The following is a 22,242-nucleotide window of genomic DNA, read 5'->3' as shown; positions in this document are numbered from 1 at the left end:
CCTGGCCGAACAAATTGTGTTACAGTTGCGGCAGGGGCTCACGTACACCAGAGCAATGCAGGTTTAAAGGTAAAACTTGCATAAAATGTAACAAAATAGGACACATACTAAGATCATGTCAGGCAGATAAAAAAATAAATGGACTGTGAAGGGAAGCAAAAATGATAAAGAGTCAGGTTGTAGTTTCAAAAATGCACTAATCTGCATGCTGTTGATGAAACATCTGATAGTGATGAGAGTGATTCTGGACTGAATAGCCTTGAGATTTATAATATGAAAACTAACAACAGACAAGCAAAAAGGCTTACACCAGAAGTGAACGGCAAATTAATTGAAATAGAGTTAGATCCTGGCTCAGCTGTTTCAGTCATTCCACAAAATGAGTTTGAATGGCATTTCACAGATATTGAACTGAAGCATATCCAACTGAGAACTGATACTGGAGAAAAGATAACTCCCGTGGAAATGACATTTGTAACAATGGAACACAACCACCAATAAGCCACAATATGCTTGTATGTGGTAAAAACAGGAGGACCAGCATTGTGAGGATGTGATTGGCTGAGACAACTACAACTTGATCAGAAATCCATTCGCCGTTTTGCATGTCACATCCCCTGCAATAGATCAACTGAAAGTGAATTAAAAGTACTGGATGATACCACAACAGTGTTCAAATATGGTATTGGAAAACTCAAAGGTATCATGGGTAAAATAGAGAAATTAAAATGTTACACCTAAATTTTACTAAGTCTGACTGGTTCCTTATTGCATTGGTGATAAAGTAGCTAGTGGAGTTCTTTCCAATACTGAGTGAGGCCCATGGGCAATGTTGGGATCCCAGTAGCAAAAAAGAATGGGTTTATCAGGATCAGTAGTGATTTTAAGGTCACCATGAACCCAATACTAAGAGTAGATCGATACCCTCTGCCCAGGATAGAGGATAGTTTTGTAAATCTTTCTGGAGGGACATTTTAGAAAAGTGGACTTAGCTAAGTCTGACCCTCTGATGGAGGTGGAAGAAGAATCCAAAGAGTTTCTCACTTCAACACTCAGAAGGGGGTTTATCACTATAATAGGCTTATTTTTGAAGTAGATTCTGCACCTGCACTCACTCTGACAGAAAGCTATGGACGAGGTGCTGCAAGGTTGCTCAGACACTCAGTGTTACCTGAATGATATCATTGTAACCGGTGAGGATGGCAAGGAATACCTCCAAAATCTCAGGAGTTAAAAAGATTAAATTATGGGCCCACGATATGACAAGTGTGAATTCTTTAATTTCTTTAAACAATGAACTTACTGTGGTTATACCACTGACACACAAGGATTACTTAAGTGTGCTGAGAAAATTCAAGCAGTGGTGGAGCCCCAAGACTAAGTGTTACAATTACAGTCTTTTTTAGGATTGGTCAATTACTGTAACAGTCAACTGCCAAACCTGGCCACTGTGTTCCACCCCTTGAACTCATTACTACATCAAGAAGAAATGGCAATGGACAAAGCAGTGTGAGGTGGCTGTCCAAAAGGCAGACACTGTGTTCTCACATTATGACCCACAATGTCCAGTGAAGCTTGCCTGTGATGCCTCACCTTATGGTGTTGGTGCACCATATGAGTGATGGAAGTGAATGTCCCATGGCCTTCGCACCACGTTCCCTTACCGTTGCAGAGAACATTACACACAGACTGACAGAGAAGCCCTAACGTTGGTTTGGGTTGTAAGACATTTCAATCAGTAGTTCAATAGGAGAGAGATTACCCTCATTACTGATCGTCAACCGCTGGGGTCCATTTTCAATCCACACAAGGGTGCTCCACTAACAGCAGCAGCACAACTGCAGAGATGAGCTCTGTTTCTTGGGGGAAACAATTTAAAGATTGAATTCAAGAGGACAACTAATGGAAATGCTGATGGATTGTCCCAGTTTAACCTTTGGAAATGGAAATAGATGAAAAAATTATGAAAGAGGACACTCCATTGAGGCAAATCGGAAGTCTCCCAATTATGGAAGCGACAATCCAAACGGAAATCAGAAGAGACCCCACACTGTCTCAGGTCTATGTGACCACCCAAAAGGCTGGAATATACAGCAGAAATTACAGTTCTCTTATTTTTATCAGTGCTGGTGTGAACTTGCCCTAGAAGGGGGTTGCATTATGTGGGGATTAAGAAGTACTGTACCATTCAAGCTGATAGCTAAGGTGTTGGAGGAGCGACATGCCAGTCATTTAGGCTTGGTCAAAATGAAATCATTGGCGTGAAGCTTTGTCTGGTGGCCTGGAATAGATCAGAAGATCCAGCAGCTTGTCATGCATGTTCTGGATGCCTACACATCAAGAAGATGCCAAGAGCAGCGTCTTTCCATTCCTGGGAATGGCCTGCATTGCCCTGGCAGAAGATTCATGTGGATTTTGCCGGACCATTCATGGGCACAAATTTCACTCACCTACCAAGCAGAGTGACCCTGCCCCCCTCCCCGCACTTGTCAGGAAAGATGTTATCCCACAAGGGTAAGCAATCCTCCACAGTGATTAAACCTCATTAGGTCTGAAAGGAACAATTTAGAATTTACTATGCTGTGGACGTCTATATAGTACTTGTATTATACCGTGCACTGTATATACAGATATATGTATACTGCATAACTTGAAATGCATTCTACATTGAGATGGAATTTATAGCTAAGCAGGGAGGAGTATTGTGTATTTAACATTTCAGTGATATTTTTTAGACTATGGGGACACTCAGTCCTCTTTTATTGTCATTTAGAAATGCATGCATTAAAAATGATACAATATTCCTCCAGTATGATATCACAGAAACACAAGACAGACCAAGACTAAAACTGACAAAAACCACATGATTATAACATCTAGTTACAACAGTGCAAAGCAATACTGTAATTTGATAACAGCAGACCATGGGCACGGTAAAAAAGAGTCTCAAAGTCCTGATAGCCCCAACATCTCCCGCAGACAGTAGAAGGGAGAAACTCTCCCTGCCATGAGCTTCCAGCGCCGCAAACTTGCCGATGCAGCATCCTGGAAGCACCCAACCACAGTCCGACTCTGAGTCCGTCCAAAAATCTCGAGCCTCCGGCCAGCCCTTCAACACCAAGCACGGAGCACCATCTCTGCCGAGTGCTTTGGCCCCGCCCCGGCTGCTGAGCAACAAGCAAAGCCGAGGATTTGGGGCCTTCCCCTCCAGAGATTTTGGATTACACAGTAGCGGCGGCAGCGAAACAGGCATTTCAGAAGTTTCACCAGATGTTCCTTCATGCTCTCACGTCTGCCTCCATCAAATCAGAATTGTGCACAGCATCCTACTTGACAGATAACAGACATCACCTCCGGAGAGGCTACGCGTGCTGCATCGCGCTGCCATCTTCTCCTCCTCCCTTATTTGAGTAATATTGTGAAGATATTGGTTGATTAAGCATTCTTTGTTGGTTTAAATAATGTATTACGGGTTATATGCAAAAGTGCGTGAATAGCATACATCATTATGCCACCATGTTATAAGTGTGAGCCTCACGAGAATAAGAATGAAACTAAAGTTGACATTTATTATCTCCTGGCTCCATTTTTTTCTTTCAATTAGTTTTATGTTTTAGAGTTAAAAAACATAACAGGCCCTGTGCTAATTTCAACCCACAGAAAGAGAGCTGAAAGCTTCCAGGGTGCTGAAGGAAATGGTGGAAGCTACAGTATATGCGTTTGTGATAATTTACCAAAATTCCTGGCAGATTGAAAAACATCAGGTGTAAACCCACCGTTTAAAAAAGGATGTCGGGTAAAGCTGGGTAACTATAGGCTCTTAAACTTTTCGATGATTTTAAGGTCCCTGGCCCCCACCGCTTTATTTTCACCATGGATGTCCAGTCCTTATATACTTCCATCCCCCATCAGGAAGGTCTCAAAGCTCTACGCTTCTTTTTGGATTCCAGACCTAATCAGTTCCCCTCTACCACCACTCTGCTCCGTCTAGCGGAATTAGTCCTTACTCTTAATAATTTCTCCTTTTGCTCCTCCCATTTCCTCCAAACTAAAGGTGTAGCTATGGGCACCCGTATGGGTCCTAGCTATGCCTGCCTTTTTGTTGGGTTTGTGGAACAATCTATGTTCCGTGCCTATTCTGGTATCTGTCCCCCACTTTTCCTTCGCTACATCGACGACTGCATTGGCGCTGCTTCCTGCACGCATGCAGAACTCGTTGACTTTATTAACTTTGCCTCCAACTTTCACCCTGCCCTCAAGTTTACCTGGTCCATTTCCGACACCTCCCTCCCCTTTCTAGATCTTTCTGTCTCTGTCTCTGGAGACAGCTTATCCACTGATGTCTACTATAAGCCTACTGACTCTCACAGCTATCTGGACTATTCCTCTTCTCACCCTGTCTCTTGCAAAAACGCCATCCCCTTCTCGCAATTCCTCCGTCTCCGCCGCATCTGCTCTCAGGATGAGGCTTTTCATTCTAGGACGAGGGAGATGTCTTCCTTTTTTAAAGAAAGGGGCTTCCCTTCCTCCACTATCAACTCTGCTCTTAAACGCATCTCCCCCATTTCACGTACATCTGCTCTCACTCCATCCTCCCACCACCCCACTAGGAATAGGGTTCCCCTGGTCCTCACCTACCACCCCACCAGCCTCCGGGTCCAACATATTATTCTCCGTAACTTCCGCCACCTCTAACGGGATCCCACTACTAAGCACATCTTTCCCTCCCCCCCTCTCTCTGCATTCCGCAGGGATCGCTCCCTACACAACTCCCTTGTCCATTCGTCCCCCACATCCCTCCCCACTGATCTCCCTCCTGGCACTTATCCGTGTAAGCAGAACAAGTGCTACACATGCCCTTACACTTCCTCCATTACCACCATTCAGGGCCCCAAACAGTCCTTCCAGGTGAGGCATCACTTCACCTGTGAGTCGACTGGGGTGATATACTGCATCCGGTGCTCCCGATGTGGCCTTTTATATATTGGTGAGACCCGACGCAGACTGGGAGACCGCTTTGCTGAACATCTACGCTCTGTCCGCCAGAGAAAGCAGGATCTCCCAGTGGCCACACATTTTAATTCCACATCCCATTCCCATTCTGACATGTCTATCCACGGCCTCCTCTACTGTAAAGATGAAGCCACACTCAGGTTGGAGGAACAACACCTTATATTCCGTCTGGGTAGCCTCCAACCTGACGGCATGAACATTGACTTCTCTAACTTCCGCTAGGCCCCACCTCCCCCTCGTACCCCATCTGTTACTCATTTTTATGCACACATTCTTTCTCTCACTCTCCTTTTTCTCCCTCTGTCCCTCTGAATATACCTCTTGCCCATCCTCTGGGTCACCCCCCCCCTTGTCTTTCTTCCCGGACCTCCTGTCCCATGATCCTCTCGTATCCCCTTTTGCCTATCACCTGGCTCTATCCCTCCCCCTCCTGTCTTCTCCTATCATTTTGCATCTCCCCCTCCAGCTTTCAAATCCCTTACTCACTCTTCCTTCAGTTAGTCCTGACGAAGGGTCTCGGCCTGAAACGTCGACTGCGCCTCTTCCTATAGATGCTGCTTGGCCTGCTGCGTTCACCAGCAACTTTGATGTATGTTGCTTGAATTTCCAGCATCTGCAGAATTCCTGTTGTTAACTATAGGCCAGTTAGATTAATGTACATAGACGGGAAAATGTTTGAAGGCATCATTAAGGAAGATTTAGTGAGACATCTGCATTGGTGTCGATTCTATGTGCTGATTCATCACCGTCTTTGAGCCAGTCAACAACAGTGGTGTCATCAGTAAACATAAATATGGCATTGGATTTGTGCGTAGCCACACAATCATAAGTATAAAGTGAGTGGGACAGGGGGCTAAGCACACAATCTGTGATGCACCTATGCTGATGGTGAGTGTAAAGTGTTATTTGGTTAAATATTCATTAGAACAATATGTTTGACAACCATGAAGTAATGCTTCATGAGAAAATTTGCAGACGCTGGAAATCCATGCAACACACATATATACACCAATATACAGGAGGCCACACTTGGAGCATTGATTATAGTAGATGACCCCAACAGACTCACAGGTGAAGTGTCATCTCACCTGGAAGGACTGTTTGCGGCCCTGAATGGTAGTGAGGAAGGAGGTGTAGGGGCAAGTGTAGTATCTTTTTCTGCTTGCAAGGATAAGTGCCAGAACACCTCCTGTATATCGGTGAGTCCCGATGTAGATTGGGAGACTGCTTTGCCAAGTACCTACGCTCCGTCCGCCAGAAAAACTGAGATCTCCCAGTGGCCACCTATTTTAATTCCACTTCCCATTTCCATTCTGAAACGTCAGTCCATGGCCTCCTTTACTGTTGCGATGAGGCCACACTCAGGCTGGAGGAACAACACCTTATATTCCGTCTGGGTAGCCTCCAACTTGATAACATGAACATCGACTTCTCAAACTTCCAGTATTGGTTCTCCCCACCTCTCCCTCACCATTCCCATTTCCCTCTCCCACCTTATCTCCTAACGTGCCCATTACCTCCCTCTGGTGCTCCTCTCCTTTCCCTTTCTTCCCCGGCCTTCTGTCCTCTCCTATTAGATTCCCCCTTTGCCAGCCCTTTTCCTCTTTCACTAATTGACCCCAGCTCTTTACTGCACCCTTCCCCTTCAACCTGTTTCACCGATCACCTACTACCTTGTACTTCTTCCTCTCCCTCCCTTCTCTGACTGCTCATCCTTCTTCTCAGGTTCTGATGAAGGGTCTCGGCCTGAAGCCTCAACTGTTTACATTTTCCATATATTTTGCCTGGACTACTGTGTTCCTCCAGCGTTTTGTGTGTGATGCACTATATATATTAATCCCCACTTACACATTCAGCTAATTCTATCACGGGCAAAACTTTCCCCACCATCAACAGACAATGCCTCAAAAAGGCAGTATCTATCATTAAGTGCCCTCGCCATCCAGGACATGTCCTCTTCCCATCACTATTATGAGGGAGGAAGTACAGAAGCCTGAAGACCTACACTCACCAATTTCAGAACAATAACTTTCCATATGTGATCAGATTTCCCAAAATCCCATGAATACTACCCCATTCTTCCTTTTTTTTTGCACTACTTGTTTTTCGTTTGCTTATTAATGTATATAATTTATAGATTTTTATGCCTTCACATTGTACTACTGCTAATAAACAACAAATTTCAGGTCAGACATTAGTAATAGTAAACCTGAATCTGATTCTGATAGTCATGTTGTTATTATCAGAAATAGAAGATTTCCACTTCAATATCATACCTAAATGTTTTAAGGATATACATATAATAATGCAGTGGATTACTTGAGTCATTTTGTAAATGTGTTTCTAGCAAGAACTTGCAGCCAGTGAGAGGAATGCTGAAGCAGTTCACACAATTAATTATCTTCACTTGGAAAGCAATGTACCAAGACCAACACAGCGGATACACTGCCAAACTAGTTGTCCAGTAGACCTTTCAACCACAAAATCCTTTAATAATTCACACTAATCTCTATGCCTGATTTCTTCAGCCTGCTGCCACTGCTGTGATCGCTATCTTGTGAAATGTACCTTAGTTTATCAGATTGCCATGCCGTCTCTGAACTAGACATGCTTGACTCTGTCAATGATTTTTGGAGTATTGATTGGTTTGCAGTAAACGAAAGTTTGAAGAGGCTTCTTATGTTGCCACCACTGGGATCTGTTTTGGGGTAAGGATGAATTGTACAAAAGGGACGGGTTGCACCTTAACAGACGGGGGACCGGCATTCTGGCAGGCAGGTTTGCACACTGCTACGTGGGTGTGTTTAAACTAAATAGTGGGGGGGGGGAGGGAAAGAGCTGAACTGGAAATATAAGGATGGAGATAAAGGGAAAGAGAAAATAAGAAAGGTTAAGAAAGACAACAGAATTAATGGGACAGAAAGCTCAGGAAGGGATCAAAGAGTAAGCTCAAGTGCAATAGGAATCGATGTAAAAGGTGAGGGGAGTAATGGATTATGATTATGAAGACACGTAGTCCTCTTTTATTGTCATTTAGTAATGCATGCATTAAGAAATGATACATTTTAAGAAATTAAGAGATGGATTCTGAAGGAAGGCAGTTTTTTAAAAAAATTCTTCAAGTGCAAGAGGATGAGACTGCGCAGGCGCATGACGTAACAGGACATTGCGGAGAGTTTAAAAAGGAAGGTTACTTCCAACAGCTTTCTTTTGGATCGGGATGACAGAGCGGTGTGGGAGCTGAATTCTGAAGGAAGGCAGTTTTTTAAAAAACTTCTTCAAGTGCAAGAAGGACAAGACTGCGCAGGCGTGTGATGTAACAGGACAGCGCAGAGAGTTTAAAAAGGAGATCACCCTATACAGCTGGCAGCGGAGTGAGTGGTAGCAGAGTGTAGGGCTTTGGCTTCAATGGGCTTCGGCGGTAAACGGGAAGAGGCGAGAGCGAAGTACCAACTCTTCCCTCCCTCCCGTCCCTTGGCGAATCGGCCGGAACAGACAGGAACAGCAGGGCTTACACAGCTAACGGTTTAAAAAGTTTGTCTGTTTGGCGAGGTAAGTGGGTGAATAGACTTATTTTTCCTGTTTCATTCCTGTAGAATTAGATAGCATGCCTTCAGGGTTAGTGCTTTATTCAGGTGTCAGATGTGGGAATCCTGGGAGACCTCCAGCCTCCCTGATGGCCACATCTGTACCAGGTGCACCGAGTTGCAGCTCCTCAGAGACCGTGTTAGCTTGATGACCTACTGCTTATCAGGGAAAGTGAAGAGGTGATAGACAGGAGCTACAGGGAGGTAGGCTACAGGGGTCAGAAAACTGGGTGATTGTCAGGAGAGGGAAGGAAAATGCCCGGATAGTGGAGAGCACACCTGTGGCTGTCCCTCTCAGCAACAGATATCTTGTTCTAGATGCTGTTGAGGGGGATGACCTGACAGGGGACGCCCACAGTGATTGAGTCTCTGGCACTGAGCCTGGTGCTGTTGTGCAGGAGGGAAAGAGGGAGAAGAGGAATGCGGTAGTCATAGGGAATTCCATCGTCAGGGGAATGGACAGGAGATTCTGTGAGCCTGATAGAGATACCCGCATGATGTGTTGCCTCCCAGGTGCCAGGGTACAGGATGTCTCGTCGGGTCCAGAATATTCTGAAGGGGGAGTACGAGCAGCCAGTTGTCTTGGTACATGTTGGTACCAATGACATAGATAGGAGAAGGGAGGAGGTCCTGAAGAGAGATTTCTGGGAGTTAGGAAGGAAGCCGAGAGGCAGGACCTTCAGAGTAGTAATCTCTGGACTGCTAACTGTGCCACGTGCTAACGAGGGCAAGAATAGTAGGATCAGGCAGATGAATGCATGGCTGAGAGACTGGTGCAGGGGGCAGGGCTTCAGATTCTTGGATCATTGGGATCTCTTCTGTGGTAAGTATGACCTGTTCAAAAAGGATGGGTTACACCTGAACCCTAAGGGGACCAATATCCTGGTGGGAAGGTTTAATAGAGCTGTTAAGGAGGGTTTAAACTACTTTGGCAGGGGGATGGGAACCGGAATGATAGAGTGGAGGAAGGGGAAAACAGAAATAAATCTAAGATAGTGAGCAGTAAAGATGTCAGGAAAGACAGGCGGGTGATGGGGCAAATTTGTAGCCATTGGGATGAGTTGCAGTGCAATAAAGTTGCAGTGAAATCAAAGCAAAAAGTACCAAATACTGGTCTTAAGGTGTTATACTTAAATGCACGCAGCATAAGGAATAAAGTGGATGATCTTGTCGTACAGCTACAGATTGGCAGGTATGATATTGTGGCCATCACTGAGACGTGGCTAAAGGATGCATGTCTCTGGGAGCTGAATGTCCAAGGATACACGGTGTATCGGAAGGATAGGAAGGTAGGCAGAGGGGAAGGTGTGGCTTTATTGGTAAGAAATGATATTAAATCATTAGAAAGAGGTGATATAGGATCGGAAGGTGCAGAATCTTTATGGGTTGAGCTAAGAAATCGCAGGGGTAAAAGGACCCTAATGGCAGTTATTTATAGGCCTCCAAACAGCTGCAGTGATGTGGACTACAAATTACAACAGGAAATAGAAAAGGCTTGTCAGAAGGGCAGTGTTATGATAATTGTGGGGGATTTTAACATGTGAGTGGATTGGGAAAATCAGGTCAGCACTGGATCTCAAGAGAGAGAATTTGTAGAATGTCTGCGAGATGGCTTTTTAGAACAGCTTGTTGTTGAGCCCACTAGGGGATCAGTTGTACTGGATTGGGTATTGTGTAATGAACCGGAGGTGATTAGAGAGATTGAGGTGAAGGAACCCTTAGGAGGCAGTGATCATAACATGATTGAGTTCACTGTGAAATTTGAAAAAGAGAAGTCAAAATCTGATGTGTTAGTATTTCAGTGGAGTAAAGAAAATTATAGTGGCATGAGAGAGGAACTGGCCAAAGTTGACTGGAAAGGGACACTGGCGGGAAGGACGGCAGAGCAGCAGTGGCTGGAGTTTATGCGAGAAGTGAGGAAAGTGCAAGACAGGTATATTCCAATAAAGAAGAAATTTTTGAATGGAAAAAGGATGCAACCATGGCTGACAAGAGAAGCCAAAGCCAGAGTTAAAGCAAAAGAGAGGGCATACAAGGAAGCAAAAATTAGTAGGAAGACAGAGGATTGGGAAGTTTTTAAAAGCTTACAAAAGGAAACTAAGAAGGTCATTAAGAGGGAAAAGATTAACTATGAAAGGAAGCTAGCAAATAATATCAAAGAGGATTCTAAAAGCTTTTTCAAGTATATAAAGAGTAAAAGACAGGTGAGAGTAGATATAGGACCAATAGAAAATGATGCTGGAGAAATTGTAATAGGAGATAAGGAGATGGCGGAGGAACTGAACAAATATTTTGCATCAGTCTTCACTGAGGAAGACATCAGCAGTATACCAGACACTCAAGGGTGGCAAGGAAGAGAAGTGTGTGGAGTCACAATTATGACAGAGAAAGTACTCAGGAAGCTGAATAGTCTAAAGGTAGATAAATCTCCCAGACCAGATGGAATGCACCCGCGTGTTCTGAAGGAAGTAGCTGTGGAGATTGTGAAGGCATTAGCAATGATCTTTCAAAAGTCAGTAGATTTTGGCATGGTTCTGGAGGATTGAAAGATTGCAAATGTCACTCTGCTATTTAAGAAGGGGGAAAGGAAGCAAAAAAGAAAATTATAGACCTGTTAGCTTGACATCGGTGGTTGGGAAGTTGTTCGAGTCGATTGTCAAGGTTGAGGTTACAGATTACCTGGAGGCATATGACAAGATAGGCAGAACTCAGCATGGATTCCTTAAAGGAAAATCCTGCCTGACAAACCTATTACAATTTTTTGAGGAAATTACAAATAGGCTAGACAAGGGAGATGTAGTGGATGTTGTATATTTGGATTTTCAGAAGGCCTTTGACAAGGTGCCACACGAGGCTACTTAACAAGATAACAGCCCATGGAATTACGGAAAGGTTACATACGTGGATAGAATGTTGGTTGATTGGCATGAAACAAAGAGTGGGAATAAAGGGATCCTGCTCTGGTTGGCTGCCAGTTACCAGTGGTGTTCCACAGGGGTCCGTGTTGGGGCCGCTTCTTTTTACATTGTACATCAATGATTTGGATTACGGAACAGATGGCTTTGTGGCTAAGTTTGCTGACAATACGAAGATGGGTGGAGGGGCCGGTAGTGCTGAGGAAACGGCGAGTCTGCAGAGAGACTTGGATAGATTGGAAGAATGGGCAAAGAAGTGGCAAATGAAATACAATGTTGGAAAGTGTATGGTTATGCACTTTGGCAGAAGAAATAAACGGGCAGACCATTATTTAAATTGGGAGAGAATTCAAAGTTCTGAGATGCAACTGGACTTGGGAGTCCTCGTACAGGATATCCTTAAGGTTAACCTCCAGGTTGAGTCGGTGGTGAAGAAGGCGAATGCAATGTTGGCATTCATTTCTAGAGGAATAGAGTATAGGAGCAGGGATGTGATGTTGAGGCTCTATAAGGCGCTGGTGAGACCTCACTTGGAGTACTGTGGGCAGTTTTGGTCTCCTTATTTAAGAAAGGATGTGCTGACGTTGGAGAGAGTACAGAGGAGATTCACTAGAATGATTCTGGGAATGAGAGGGTTAACATATGAGGAACACTAGTGAAGTGAGGCAGATACACTAGTGAAGTTTAAGAGACTACTAGACAGGTATATGGAGGAATCTAAGGTGGGGGCTTATATGGGAGGCAGGGTTTGAGGGTTGGCACAACATTGTGGGCCGAAGGGCCTGTTCTGTGCTGTACTATTCTATGTTCTATGTTTTAGGAACGTTTGTCCGCTCTTGGACTGTATTCCTTGGAGTTTAGAAGAATGAGGGGAGACCTCATAGAAACATTTCGAATGTTGAAAAGCATGGACAGAGTGGATGCGGCAAAGTTGTTTCCCATGATGGAGGAGTCTAGTACGAGAGGGCATGACTTAAGGATTGAAGGGCGCCCATTCAGAACAGAAATGCGAAGAAATTTTTCTGGCCAGAGGGTGGTGAATCTATGGAATTTGTTGCCACGGGTGGCAGTGGAGGCCAAGTCATTGGGTGTATTTAAGGCAGAGATTGATAGATATCTGAGTAGCCAGGGCATCAAAGGTTATGGTGAGAAGGCGGGGGAGTGGGACTAAATGGGAGAATGGATCAGCTCATGATAAAATGGCAGAGCAGACTCGATGGGCCGAATGGCCGACTTCTGCTCCTTTGTCTTATGGTCTTAAAAGTATTATATATGAATGCATGAAGTATAAGAAATAAAGTGGATGAGCTTGAGGCTCAGTTAGAAATTGGCAAGTATGATGTTGTAGGAATAACAGAGACAGGGCTGCAAGGGGACCAGGGCTGGGAAATGAATATTCAAGGGTAAGCGTCCTATTGAAAGGACAGACAGGTGGACAGAGGGGGTGGGGTGGTTCTGTTGGTGAGGAATGAATTTCAGTCCCTTGCAAGGGGTGACATAGAATCAGTAGATGTAGATTCAGTATGGATAGAACCGAGAAATTGTAAGGGCAGAAAGACTCTAATGGGAGCTATCTACAGGCCCCCAAACAGTAACCTGGATATAGGGTGCAAGTTGAATCAAGAGTTAAAATTGGCATGTCGCAAAGGTAATGCTATGGTTGTTATGGGGGATTTCAACATGCAGGTGGACTGGGAAAATCAGGTTGGTACTGGACCCCAAGAAAGGGAGTTTGTGGAGTGCCTCCGAGATGGATTCTTAGAACAGCTTGCACTAGATCTACCAGGGAGAAAGCAATTCTGGATTTAGTGTTGTGTAATGAACCGGATTTGATAAGGGAACTCGAGGTAAAGGAGACATTAGGAGGTAGTGATCATAATATGATAAGTTTTAATATACAATTTGAGAGGGAGAAGGGAAAATTGGAAGTGTCAGTATCACAGTTGAACAAAGGGGACTATGGAGCCATGCAGGAGGAGCTGGCCAAAGCTGACTGGAAAGATACCCTAGCAGGGATAACAATGGAAAAATAATGGCAGAAAGTTCTGGGAATAATACAGAAGGTGCAGGATCAGTTCATTCCAAAGAGGAAGAAAGATTCTTAGGGGAGTAAGGTGCGACTGTGGCTGACAAGGGAAGTCAAGGTCAGTATAAAAATAAAAGAGAAGCAGTATAACATGGCAAAGATGAGCAGGAAGCCAGAGGATTGGGAAACTTTTAAAGAGCAACAGAAGATAACTAAAAAGGCAATATGGGGAGAAAAATGAGGTATGAAGGAGTATAGTAAAAGCTTCTTTAGGTATGTGAAGAGGAAAAAATTAGTTAAGACCAAAGTTGGGCCCTTGAAGACAGAAACAGGTGAAATTATTATGGAGAACAGGGAAATGGCAGACGAGTTGAACAGGTACTTTGGATCTATCTTCTCTAGGGAAGACACAAACAATCTCCCAGGTGTAATAATGGCCAGAGGACCTAAGGTAACAGAGGAACTGAAGGAAATTCACATTAGGCAGAAAATGGTGTTGGGTAGACTGATGGGACTGAAAGCTGATAAATCCCCAGGGCCTGATGGTCTGCATCCCAGGGTACTTAAGGAGGTGGCTCTAGAAATCGTGGACACATTGGTAGTCATTTTCCAATGTTCTATGGATTCAGGATCAGTTCCTGCAGATTGGAGGCTAGCTAATATTATCCCACTTTCTAAAGAAAGGAGGGAGAGAGAAAGCAGGCAATTATAGACCAGTTAGTCTGACATCAGTGGTGGGGAAGATGCTGGAGTCAATTATAAAAGTTAAAATAGCGGCATATTTGGATAGCAGTAACAGGATCGATCTGAGTCAGCATGGATTTACAAAGGGGAAATCACGCTTGACTAATCTTCTGGAATTTTTTGAGGATGTAATATGAAAATGGACAAGGGAGAGCCAGTGGATGTAGTGTACCTGGACTTTCAGAAAGCCTTTGATAAGGTTCCACATAGGAGATTAGTGGACAAAATTAGAGCACATGGTATTGGGGGTAGGGTATTGACATGGATAGAAAATTGGTTGGCAGACAGGAAACAAAGAGTAGGGTTAACGGGTCCCTTTCAGAATGGCAGGCGGTGACTAGTGGGGTACCGCAAGGCTCGGTGCTGGGACCGCAGCTATTTACAATATACATTAATGATTTCAATGAAGGGATTAAAAGTAACATTAGCAAATTTGCAGACGACACAAAGCTGTGTGGCAGTGTGAAATGTGAGGAGGATGTTATGAGAATGCAGGGTGACTTGGACAGGTTGGGTGAGTGGGCAGATGCATGGCAGATGCAGTTTAATGTGGATAAATGTGACGTTATCCACTTTGGTGGCAAGAACAGGAAGACAGATTACTATCTGAGTGGTGTCAAGTTAGGAAAAGGGGAAGTACAATGAGATCTAGGTGTTCATCAGTCACTGAAAGTAAGCATGCAGGTACAGCAGGCAGTGAAGAAAGCTAATGGCATGTTGGCCTTCATAACAAGGGGAGCTGAGTATAGGAGCAATGAGGTCCTTCTGCAGTTGTACAGAGCCCTGGTGAGACCACACCTTGTGTGCAGTTTTGGTCTCCAAATTTGAGGAAGGACATTCTTGCTATTGAGTGAGTGCAGCGTAGGTTCACGAGGTTAATTCCTGGGATGGCAGAATTGTCATATGTTGAAAGATTGGAGCAACTGGGCTTGTATACACTGGAATTTAGAAGGATGAGAGAGGATCTGATTGAAACATATAAGACTATTAAGGGATTAGACACGCTAGAGGCAAGAAACATGTTCCCGATGTTGGGGGAGTCCAGAACCAGAGGCCACAGTTTAAGAACAAGGGATAGGCCATTTAGAACGGAGTTGAGGAAAAACTTTTTCACACAGAGAGTTGTGGATTTGTGGAATGCTCTGCCTCAGAGGGCAGTGGAGGCCCATTCTCTGGATTCTTTCAAGAAAGAGTTAGATAGAACTCTTAAAAGATAGTGGAGTCAAGGGATATGGGGAGAAGGCAGGAACGGGTACTGATTGTGGATGATCAGCCATGATCACAGTGAATGGCGGTGCTGGCTTGAAGGTTCGAATGGCCTACTCCTGCACCTATTTTCTATTGTCTATTTGGACTGGGGAAATTTTAACTATTGATGGTCTTGTTTTGCTATAAATGTTTTTATTCATTTGGATTCATCAAGACAGTCATAAAATTTGAATAAGGAGAAAAGTATTACTTGCTTCTGAATATTCCAGGGGATGTTATATTTCAATGTCTAGAAAACCTCTATACCCTCATTAATCAGTATGAAATCTAGCATCCTATCTCATGTACACTGAAGATGTGGCTTTATCCAACCATTCCAGGAATCAAATAACTCAGGTCCAGGCATCCTTTCTTTACCAAATCATGCCAGACAAGATTATTATTCCGGCTGAAAGATAACAAAATCACCTCTACTTTCTTACAAGAACTGGCATGTCATCAAAAACTTTGACAAACTTCCATAGATGCAAAACACTGAGTATTCTAACTGGCTGCATCATGGTCTGATGGAAATATCAATGGCAGGAATGGAAATGGCTAGAGAAAGTGGTGGATACAGCCCAGTCCATCGCAGGAAAAGCCCACCCCACCATTGAGTGCATTTTTATGGAAAAGTGCCACAAGAAAGTAGAATCTAGTATCAAAGACTCCTATCATACCTTCATCTCATGACTACCAGCCAGTAGGAGGTGCAGAAGCCTTAGGTCCCACACCACCAGGTTCAGGAACAGTTATTACCCTCCAACTATCATGCCCCTGAATGGTGTGGATAACACTTTGTATTATACCTGGGCATCTCCAAACAGTGGCACGAACATCAAGTTCTCAAGCTTCCAGTAACCAATCATTGTCTCTTTTCCTCTCTTTTTCTATTTCCTCTCATTTTGACCCTGCTCACCCTTTGCCTTTCACTTCTGCCATCCTCTCCATCTGCCCATCGCTCATACACTCCTCCCAGTGGTTCAGTACCCTACCTCCCTTTCATTATTCCATGCTCCACCTTCGCCTTCTGTCAGATTCCATCATTTCAGCCTTTTGTCACTTCTACCTAACATTTCTCAGCTTCTGACTTTATTCCTGCTCTCATCAAACTATCATTCTCAAACTTCTGGTAATTACCCCACCTCCCACTTCACCATTCCCCATTCCCATTTCCCTCTCTCACCTTATCTCCTTACCTGCCCATCATCTCCCTCTGGTGCTCTTCCCCATTCCCTTTCTTCCATGGCCTTTTATACTCTCCTGTCAGATTCCCTCTTCTCCAGCCCTTTATCTCTTCCACCAATTGACTTTTCAGCTCTTTACTTCACCTGACCCCCACTCCTGGTCTCACCTATCACCTCCTACCTTGTACTTCTTCCTCTCCTTCCCCCACCTTCTTCCTTTGACTTTTCCACTTTCCTTTCCAGTCCTGATGAAGGGTCTCAGCTTGAAAAGTCAACTTTTTACTCCTTTCCATAGATGCAGCCTGGCCTACTGAGTTCCTCTCCCATTTTGCATGAGTATTGCTAATTATCACCTCCCTCACTTGATTCTATCACTATAACTATCACTAGTTCTTGATCCACCCCTTCCATCCACCTCCTTTTACTGGCTATCTCCCTCTTTCTTTCCAGTCCAGATGAAGGATCTTGATGGAAAATGTCCACAGTCCTTTCTCTCCATAAATGCTGCCTGGTCTGTTAAGTTCATCATTTGTGTGTTGTTGCATGAAAATTTTAATACACATGAAGCACTGCTCAATTGCAATCACTATAGGTAAGCAACCACAAGGGTGATGGGTGGACAACAGAGGGTACAGGTTAGGATAGGAAGACCAGAGATCTGTATGCCCTCAAGTTTACAGAGGGAGATTGGCCAGAAGCGCAAAGGAAAGGTTTAATCTGGAGGTAACAATGCCATAGCTAAGGGTTTTAGGAGCTGATGAATTTCAGTGGGATGGAGATGGGTATTGTTATATTGCTCAGAGAATGGGGACATTGCGGGCTATAGTGTCCATGCCTGATTTTCCATGACCTTCTATGGAATTGAAAGTATTCCGACTGGTTGTATCATGAATGGTATAGCAACTCCCATGTGCAGGAATATAAGAAGCTGTGGAGTAGTGGACTCAGCCCAGTTCATCATGGGCACATCCTTCCAAACCACTTAAAGTAGGTGCTGTGTTCGGATGCAACATCCATCATCAAAGATTTCATTCATTGAACTGTGCTATTTTGTCACAAGGTACAGAAACCCTAAATTACATACCATCAAATTCAAAAGCCGCTTCTTTCCTTAAAGCATTGTGTTTTTCAACCAACCAGTACAATCCTAATCACTTCCAGTTTAGTAACCCTATAACTACTGTGATATTTTGCACTAAACTGGATTTTGCTTTTTTTTCATTCTATTTGTGTCCTTCCTTGCAAAACTTGTAAAAAAGAGGAAGTGTTTGAACAAGGTACAACAGGATTATTTAAGAAACACTTGGATAGGTACATGGAGGGTCAGGCTTACAGGGATATGGGCTGAATGCCAGAAATTTAGACCATCTGGCTGGACGTTGTGATGGACCTAAGAGTTTGTATCCATGCTCTATTTCTCTATAACTCTAACCGTGAATAATTTATGTTTAATTTTATTTATTTCCCCGTGAATGCTGCTAATATGATAAAGGATCCTGTGATGCTGCTACAAGTTAAGTTTTTCATTGCCTGCATGTACTGTAGGTAAGTATATGTCAATAAAGTTGATTTTGACTTTTGAGTCACCCCAATATTGATGAATCTGGAGTCATAACAAGCCCAGACTAAGTATGGATGAGAGGCCTTCTTTCCCGTATGTTGTTAATCAACCAGATGAAATTTTACAAATATCATTTTGTTTCATTAGTACTTTTACTGTTTGAGCTTTTACCATTCCAAATGCCTGTGATGATGAGATTTGAATTTACACTTTTGGGTTACTAATTTAGTTCTCTGATTATTGATCCAATAACTTACTTACTGCATTAACATATCACTAAGGGTAGTGACCAGAGGTGAACGGCTAAAGTTCTAACCCAGCTTGTTGTGCTGACTAACCGCAAGGTTTGCTTCTTTCTCTGTCACTGAAACTCAAGATAGGAAAATGTACAGCTGGTGCAGTGCAGAACTAACCCAGGACACAAACCTTGAAGGCAAGTTCTCCAATCAGCCCATTCCAGTTTCCGTCAGGCTGCTGGCTGCCAAACTTGTGATCGGGAGCCACGTAGATTTCATACTTGAAGCCCAGGTAACTTGACAAGGCATCCAAGACGTCAATAGAGAATCCATAATATTTCTTTGTTCTCCCAAGTATGTTTTCAGATACCATAACAAAAGGTTCCTCCTGCAAAATGAAAGGCATTACAGGGTCGAGTTGAAACTCTCATTCAGGTACTGTATATGAAGGATTGTTAGTAACATTTCAGCTATAGAAAATTAGTGGATTAAGTGTTCATACATTGCTGTAATACATCACCCATCTATTTGGAGTATTTAATTTGTAATATATAGTACATCTTACCAAAGCATAAGAACATAAGAAATAGGAGCAGGAGTAGGCCACCTAGCCAGTTGAGCCTGCTCCATCATTCAATAAGATCATGGCTGAACTGGCCATGGACTCATATCCACCTACCAGCCTTTTCCGCATAACCCTTATTTCCACTACTATGCAAAAATCTATCCAACCTGTCTTAAATTTATTTACTGGGGTAGCCTCCACTGCTTCATTGGGCAATTAGAGCATTACAGTGATGAAGTCATTTACTCCACCCTCCCTATTCAAGGTGATCATTGGCTGTCTTAACTCTAACCCAGCTTTACCAACCATTTGAGTTGGTGATGTATTGAGAATGCACAGTCAGTGAATTTGCGCCAAATGGCATTTTAGATGTTCAAGTACTAAGCTGCAAGAGAACTTGAAATAAACAAATAGTGACATGACTGTAATCAGTCTGTGTGTGTGAATTCAGCAATATAGTCTCCTTGAGGGTGAATTCAGCGATGAGTCCAGAACCAGTGAAAGAAAAGAATCAAAAGTGGGGTAGAAAGATTCCCTACAAAAAATCTTAAGCCTGCAATTTCCATTTCTAATTGTCATTTATATTGCAAACTGTTCCTGTAAATGTTTTATGTTACAACTAAATGTAGTATCTGAAGATAGGGCATCTGTAGGTTTTATTATTGCTGGAAGAGAGTAATCAACATGTTTGCCAAAAGTTAATGTAGATGTTGGAGAATCAAGCTGAATTCAAAAGAGAATATTTGTGGTTTAGTGAAGTTTTAACAAAAACCAAGACTCACATTTTGCAGCTTCAGAACATCTCAAAGTGCTTTACAACTAATGTGCTATCTCTTAAGTGCTGGCTAATTCTGTACTAATAGAACATAACATTAAAAAATTAATTTAGTCACGACAAATGGAAGTCTTACTGCACCAACACTTACAATGATGGACTGGGAATCGTGATGGACTGGAGATTTCTGTGATAGGTTGTTTTAATGGATCACTTTGTCTCGATGGATGGGAGTCTGATTTCACCCATATGTTCTATTGTAGACGGTACTCTGAATGCAATCATACTTATATATAGGAATGATATTTGAATAGATAATAATTCATAATCCCGCACAATTTTAATGATGGACAGGGAATATATATTAAAATGATGTGACTCAATATAAAGTCTTGGCATGCAGTACTCAAATGCAAAATACTCCTCTCAACAGCAGCAACAATAACTGAAATTTATATGCTATCTTTCATAAGGAAGCAGTGTGGTAAAGTGCTTCACAAACATTTCATGAGAGAAAATCTAGGACCAAGCTGTAAAAGGGGTTTAATTAGAAATCATGCTTAGATTTCTAGCCTGGAGGATTTTATGAAGCAACTTGAGGGGGAAGAAAGTGCAGGAAAGGTTGAGGGAAAGAAATCTGCTCTTTCAACTCCCAAACACAGGTCAGCATAAATATCAAATAAATGTTATGTGGAGTTTAGCAGAGTCAATTCCAAAACACAGCTAGAAGAGCTGATGGGAGGAAAGTGCATTACATTTTGCTGAAGAAGGTTATGCTACTAAGTGAAATGATGTATTTAGTATATTGATGCTGAATACAATGAAATTTCCCTACTTAAGATGTATCTTTGCTGATATTTTGATATTGATCCGGGAATAAGGAGAACATAACCCTGCTAATAACAAAATAAGGCAACACAGGAGCTGAAAGAAAGCTTGTACCAGAGCAAGATTGGTTTATAACCTTTCAGAATTTGGAAAGAAGGGAGTTGTTTCATGGAGTGGTTGAATGATTTGATACAGGGAGGCTAGTTAAGTACACTCAGAGTATACAGCTTGGGAGACAAAAGAGACCACAGATGCTAGAATTTGAAGTAACACACAAGATGCAGGAGGAACCTAATAGGTCAGGAAGATTCTGTGGAGGGAAAATTTTAGTGAAAACCCTTCCTCTACATGGAAAGATAGAGTGAAAGATCAAATTCCTTCCTCTCCAGCCCCTTAGCTTCACTACCCACCTGACTTCACCTATCACCTTCCAGTTATCTTCCTTCCCCTTTTTATTCTGGAGCCTTTTCAGTCTTGAAGAAGGAAATGAAGAAGCGTTCATTTCCATAGATGCTGCCTGAACTGCTGAGTTCCTCCAGCATTTTGTGTGTGTTGCTGGAGAAATCAATGATCATGTTATTGGGCTATCTGGACTGTTTCTGCAGTTGGCAGTGAGCTTCATCTTGGCAGTGGAGGAGGCAGAGTACAGACATGTTGGTGTGGGAATGAGGGATTGAAAGTGGCTAGCAACCAGGAGATCCGGATGGCCACAGTATATGGAGTAGCAAAGCAAATGTCCAGTTTGTGTCTGCTCTTACCAATATAGAGAAGGCCACATCAAGAGCACTGGATGCAATAAATAAAGCTGGGTATATGCTTATGAATGACCGCCTCACCTGAAAGGGATGTTTAGGGCCCTGGATGATGGTGAAGGATGAGGCATAGAAACTGGTGTTATATCTCTTATAGGGCAGAGGGTTCCTGGGGAAGGAGGGGAATAGGTGGGGAGGGATGACCAAGTCAAAGAGAGCAATCCCTGCAGAAAGCAGAAAAGGGTGGAGAGGGAAAAATATAGCTGGTGGTGGGATCATATTGTAGCTTGTGGAGGTTGCAAAGAATGATGTACTGGATGCATTGGCTGGTGGGGTGGTGGGTAAGGACTACAGGGAGAAATAATTTCATGCAAAAAGCTGTAAATTTTTGGAATTCTCCACCATAGGATCACTGTATCAATTTTCCTCATTGCTTATTGTATTCCTCTCTGTGGTTGTCTGTAGATTTTAGAGTATATTGTATAAAATTTAGCTAAGACCACACTTGAAGTGTTGTACACATTTCTACTCTTCCCATTAGAGGAAGGATGTGGAAGCTTTGGAAAAGGTCCAGAAGAGGTAAATCAAGATGCTTCTTTGGTTTAAGGGTATTATCTATCAGGAGAGATTGGACAAACTACAGCTGTTTTCACTGGAATGTAAGAGGAGATCTGATAGAAGGCTGTAAAATTATGAGAGTCATAGACAGTCAGAATCTTTTTCTTCCCCACGGTGAAAATATCAGGTACAAGAGAACATGCATTTAAGGCAAGAAGGTATAACTTTAAAGGAGATGTGAAGGATA

General features: G+C 43.1%; 1 protein-coding gene across 2 annotated transcripts in view; it reads right to left on the bottom strand.

Moving 5' to 3' along the window:
- The window catches only part of grid2 (glutamate receptor, ionotropic, delta 2), a 1,226,075-nt gene that overhangs the window by 236,470 nt on the left and 967,363 nt on the right, over positions 1 to 22,242 (bottom strand). For both annotated transcript variants that reach the window (XM_063046850.1, XM_063046851.1), the window contains exon 10: positions 18,708 to 18,905. In XM_063046850.1, coding sequence (XP_062902920.1) covers positions 18,708 to 18,905 — 198 coding nt within the window. The remainder of the gene's footprint in view (positions 1 to 18,707; positions 18,906 to 22,242) is intronic.

The sequence above is a fragment of the Mobula hypostoma genome, chromosome 4 (genome assembly GCF_963921235.1).
Source record: "Mobula hypostoma chromosome 4, sMobHyp1.1, whole genome shotgun sequence".
Lineage (NCBI taxonomy): Eukaryota > Metazoa > Chordata > Chondrichthyes > Myliobatiformes > Myliobatidae > Mobula > Mobula hypostoma.
This window is presented reverse-complemented; position numbering and strand designations above follow the sequence as displayed.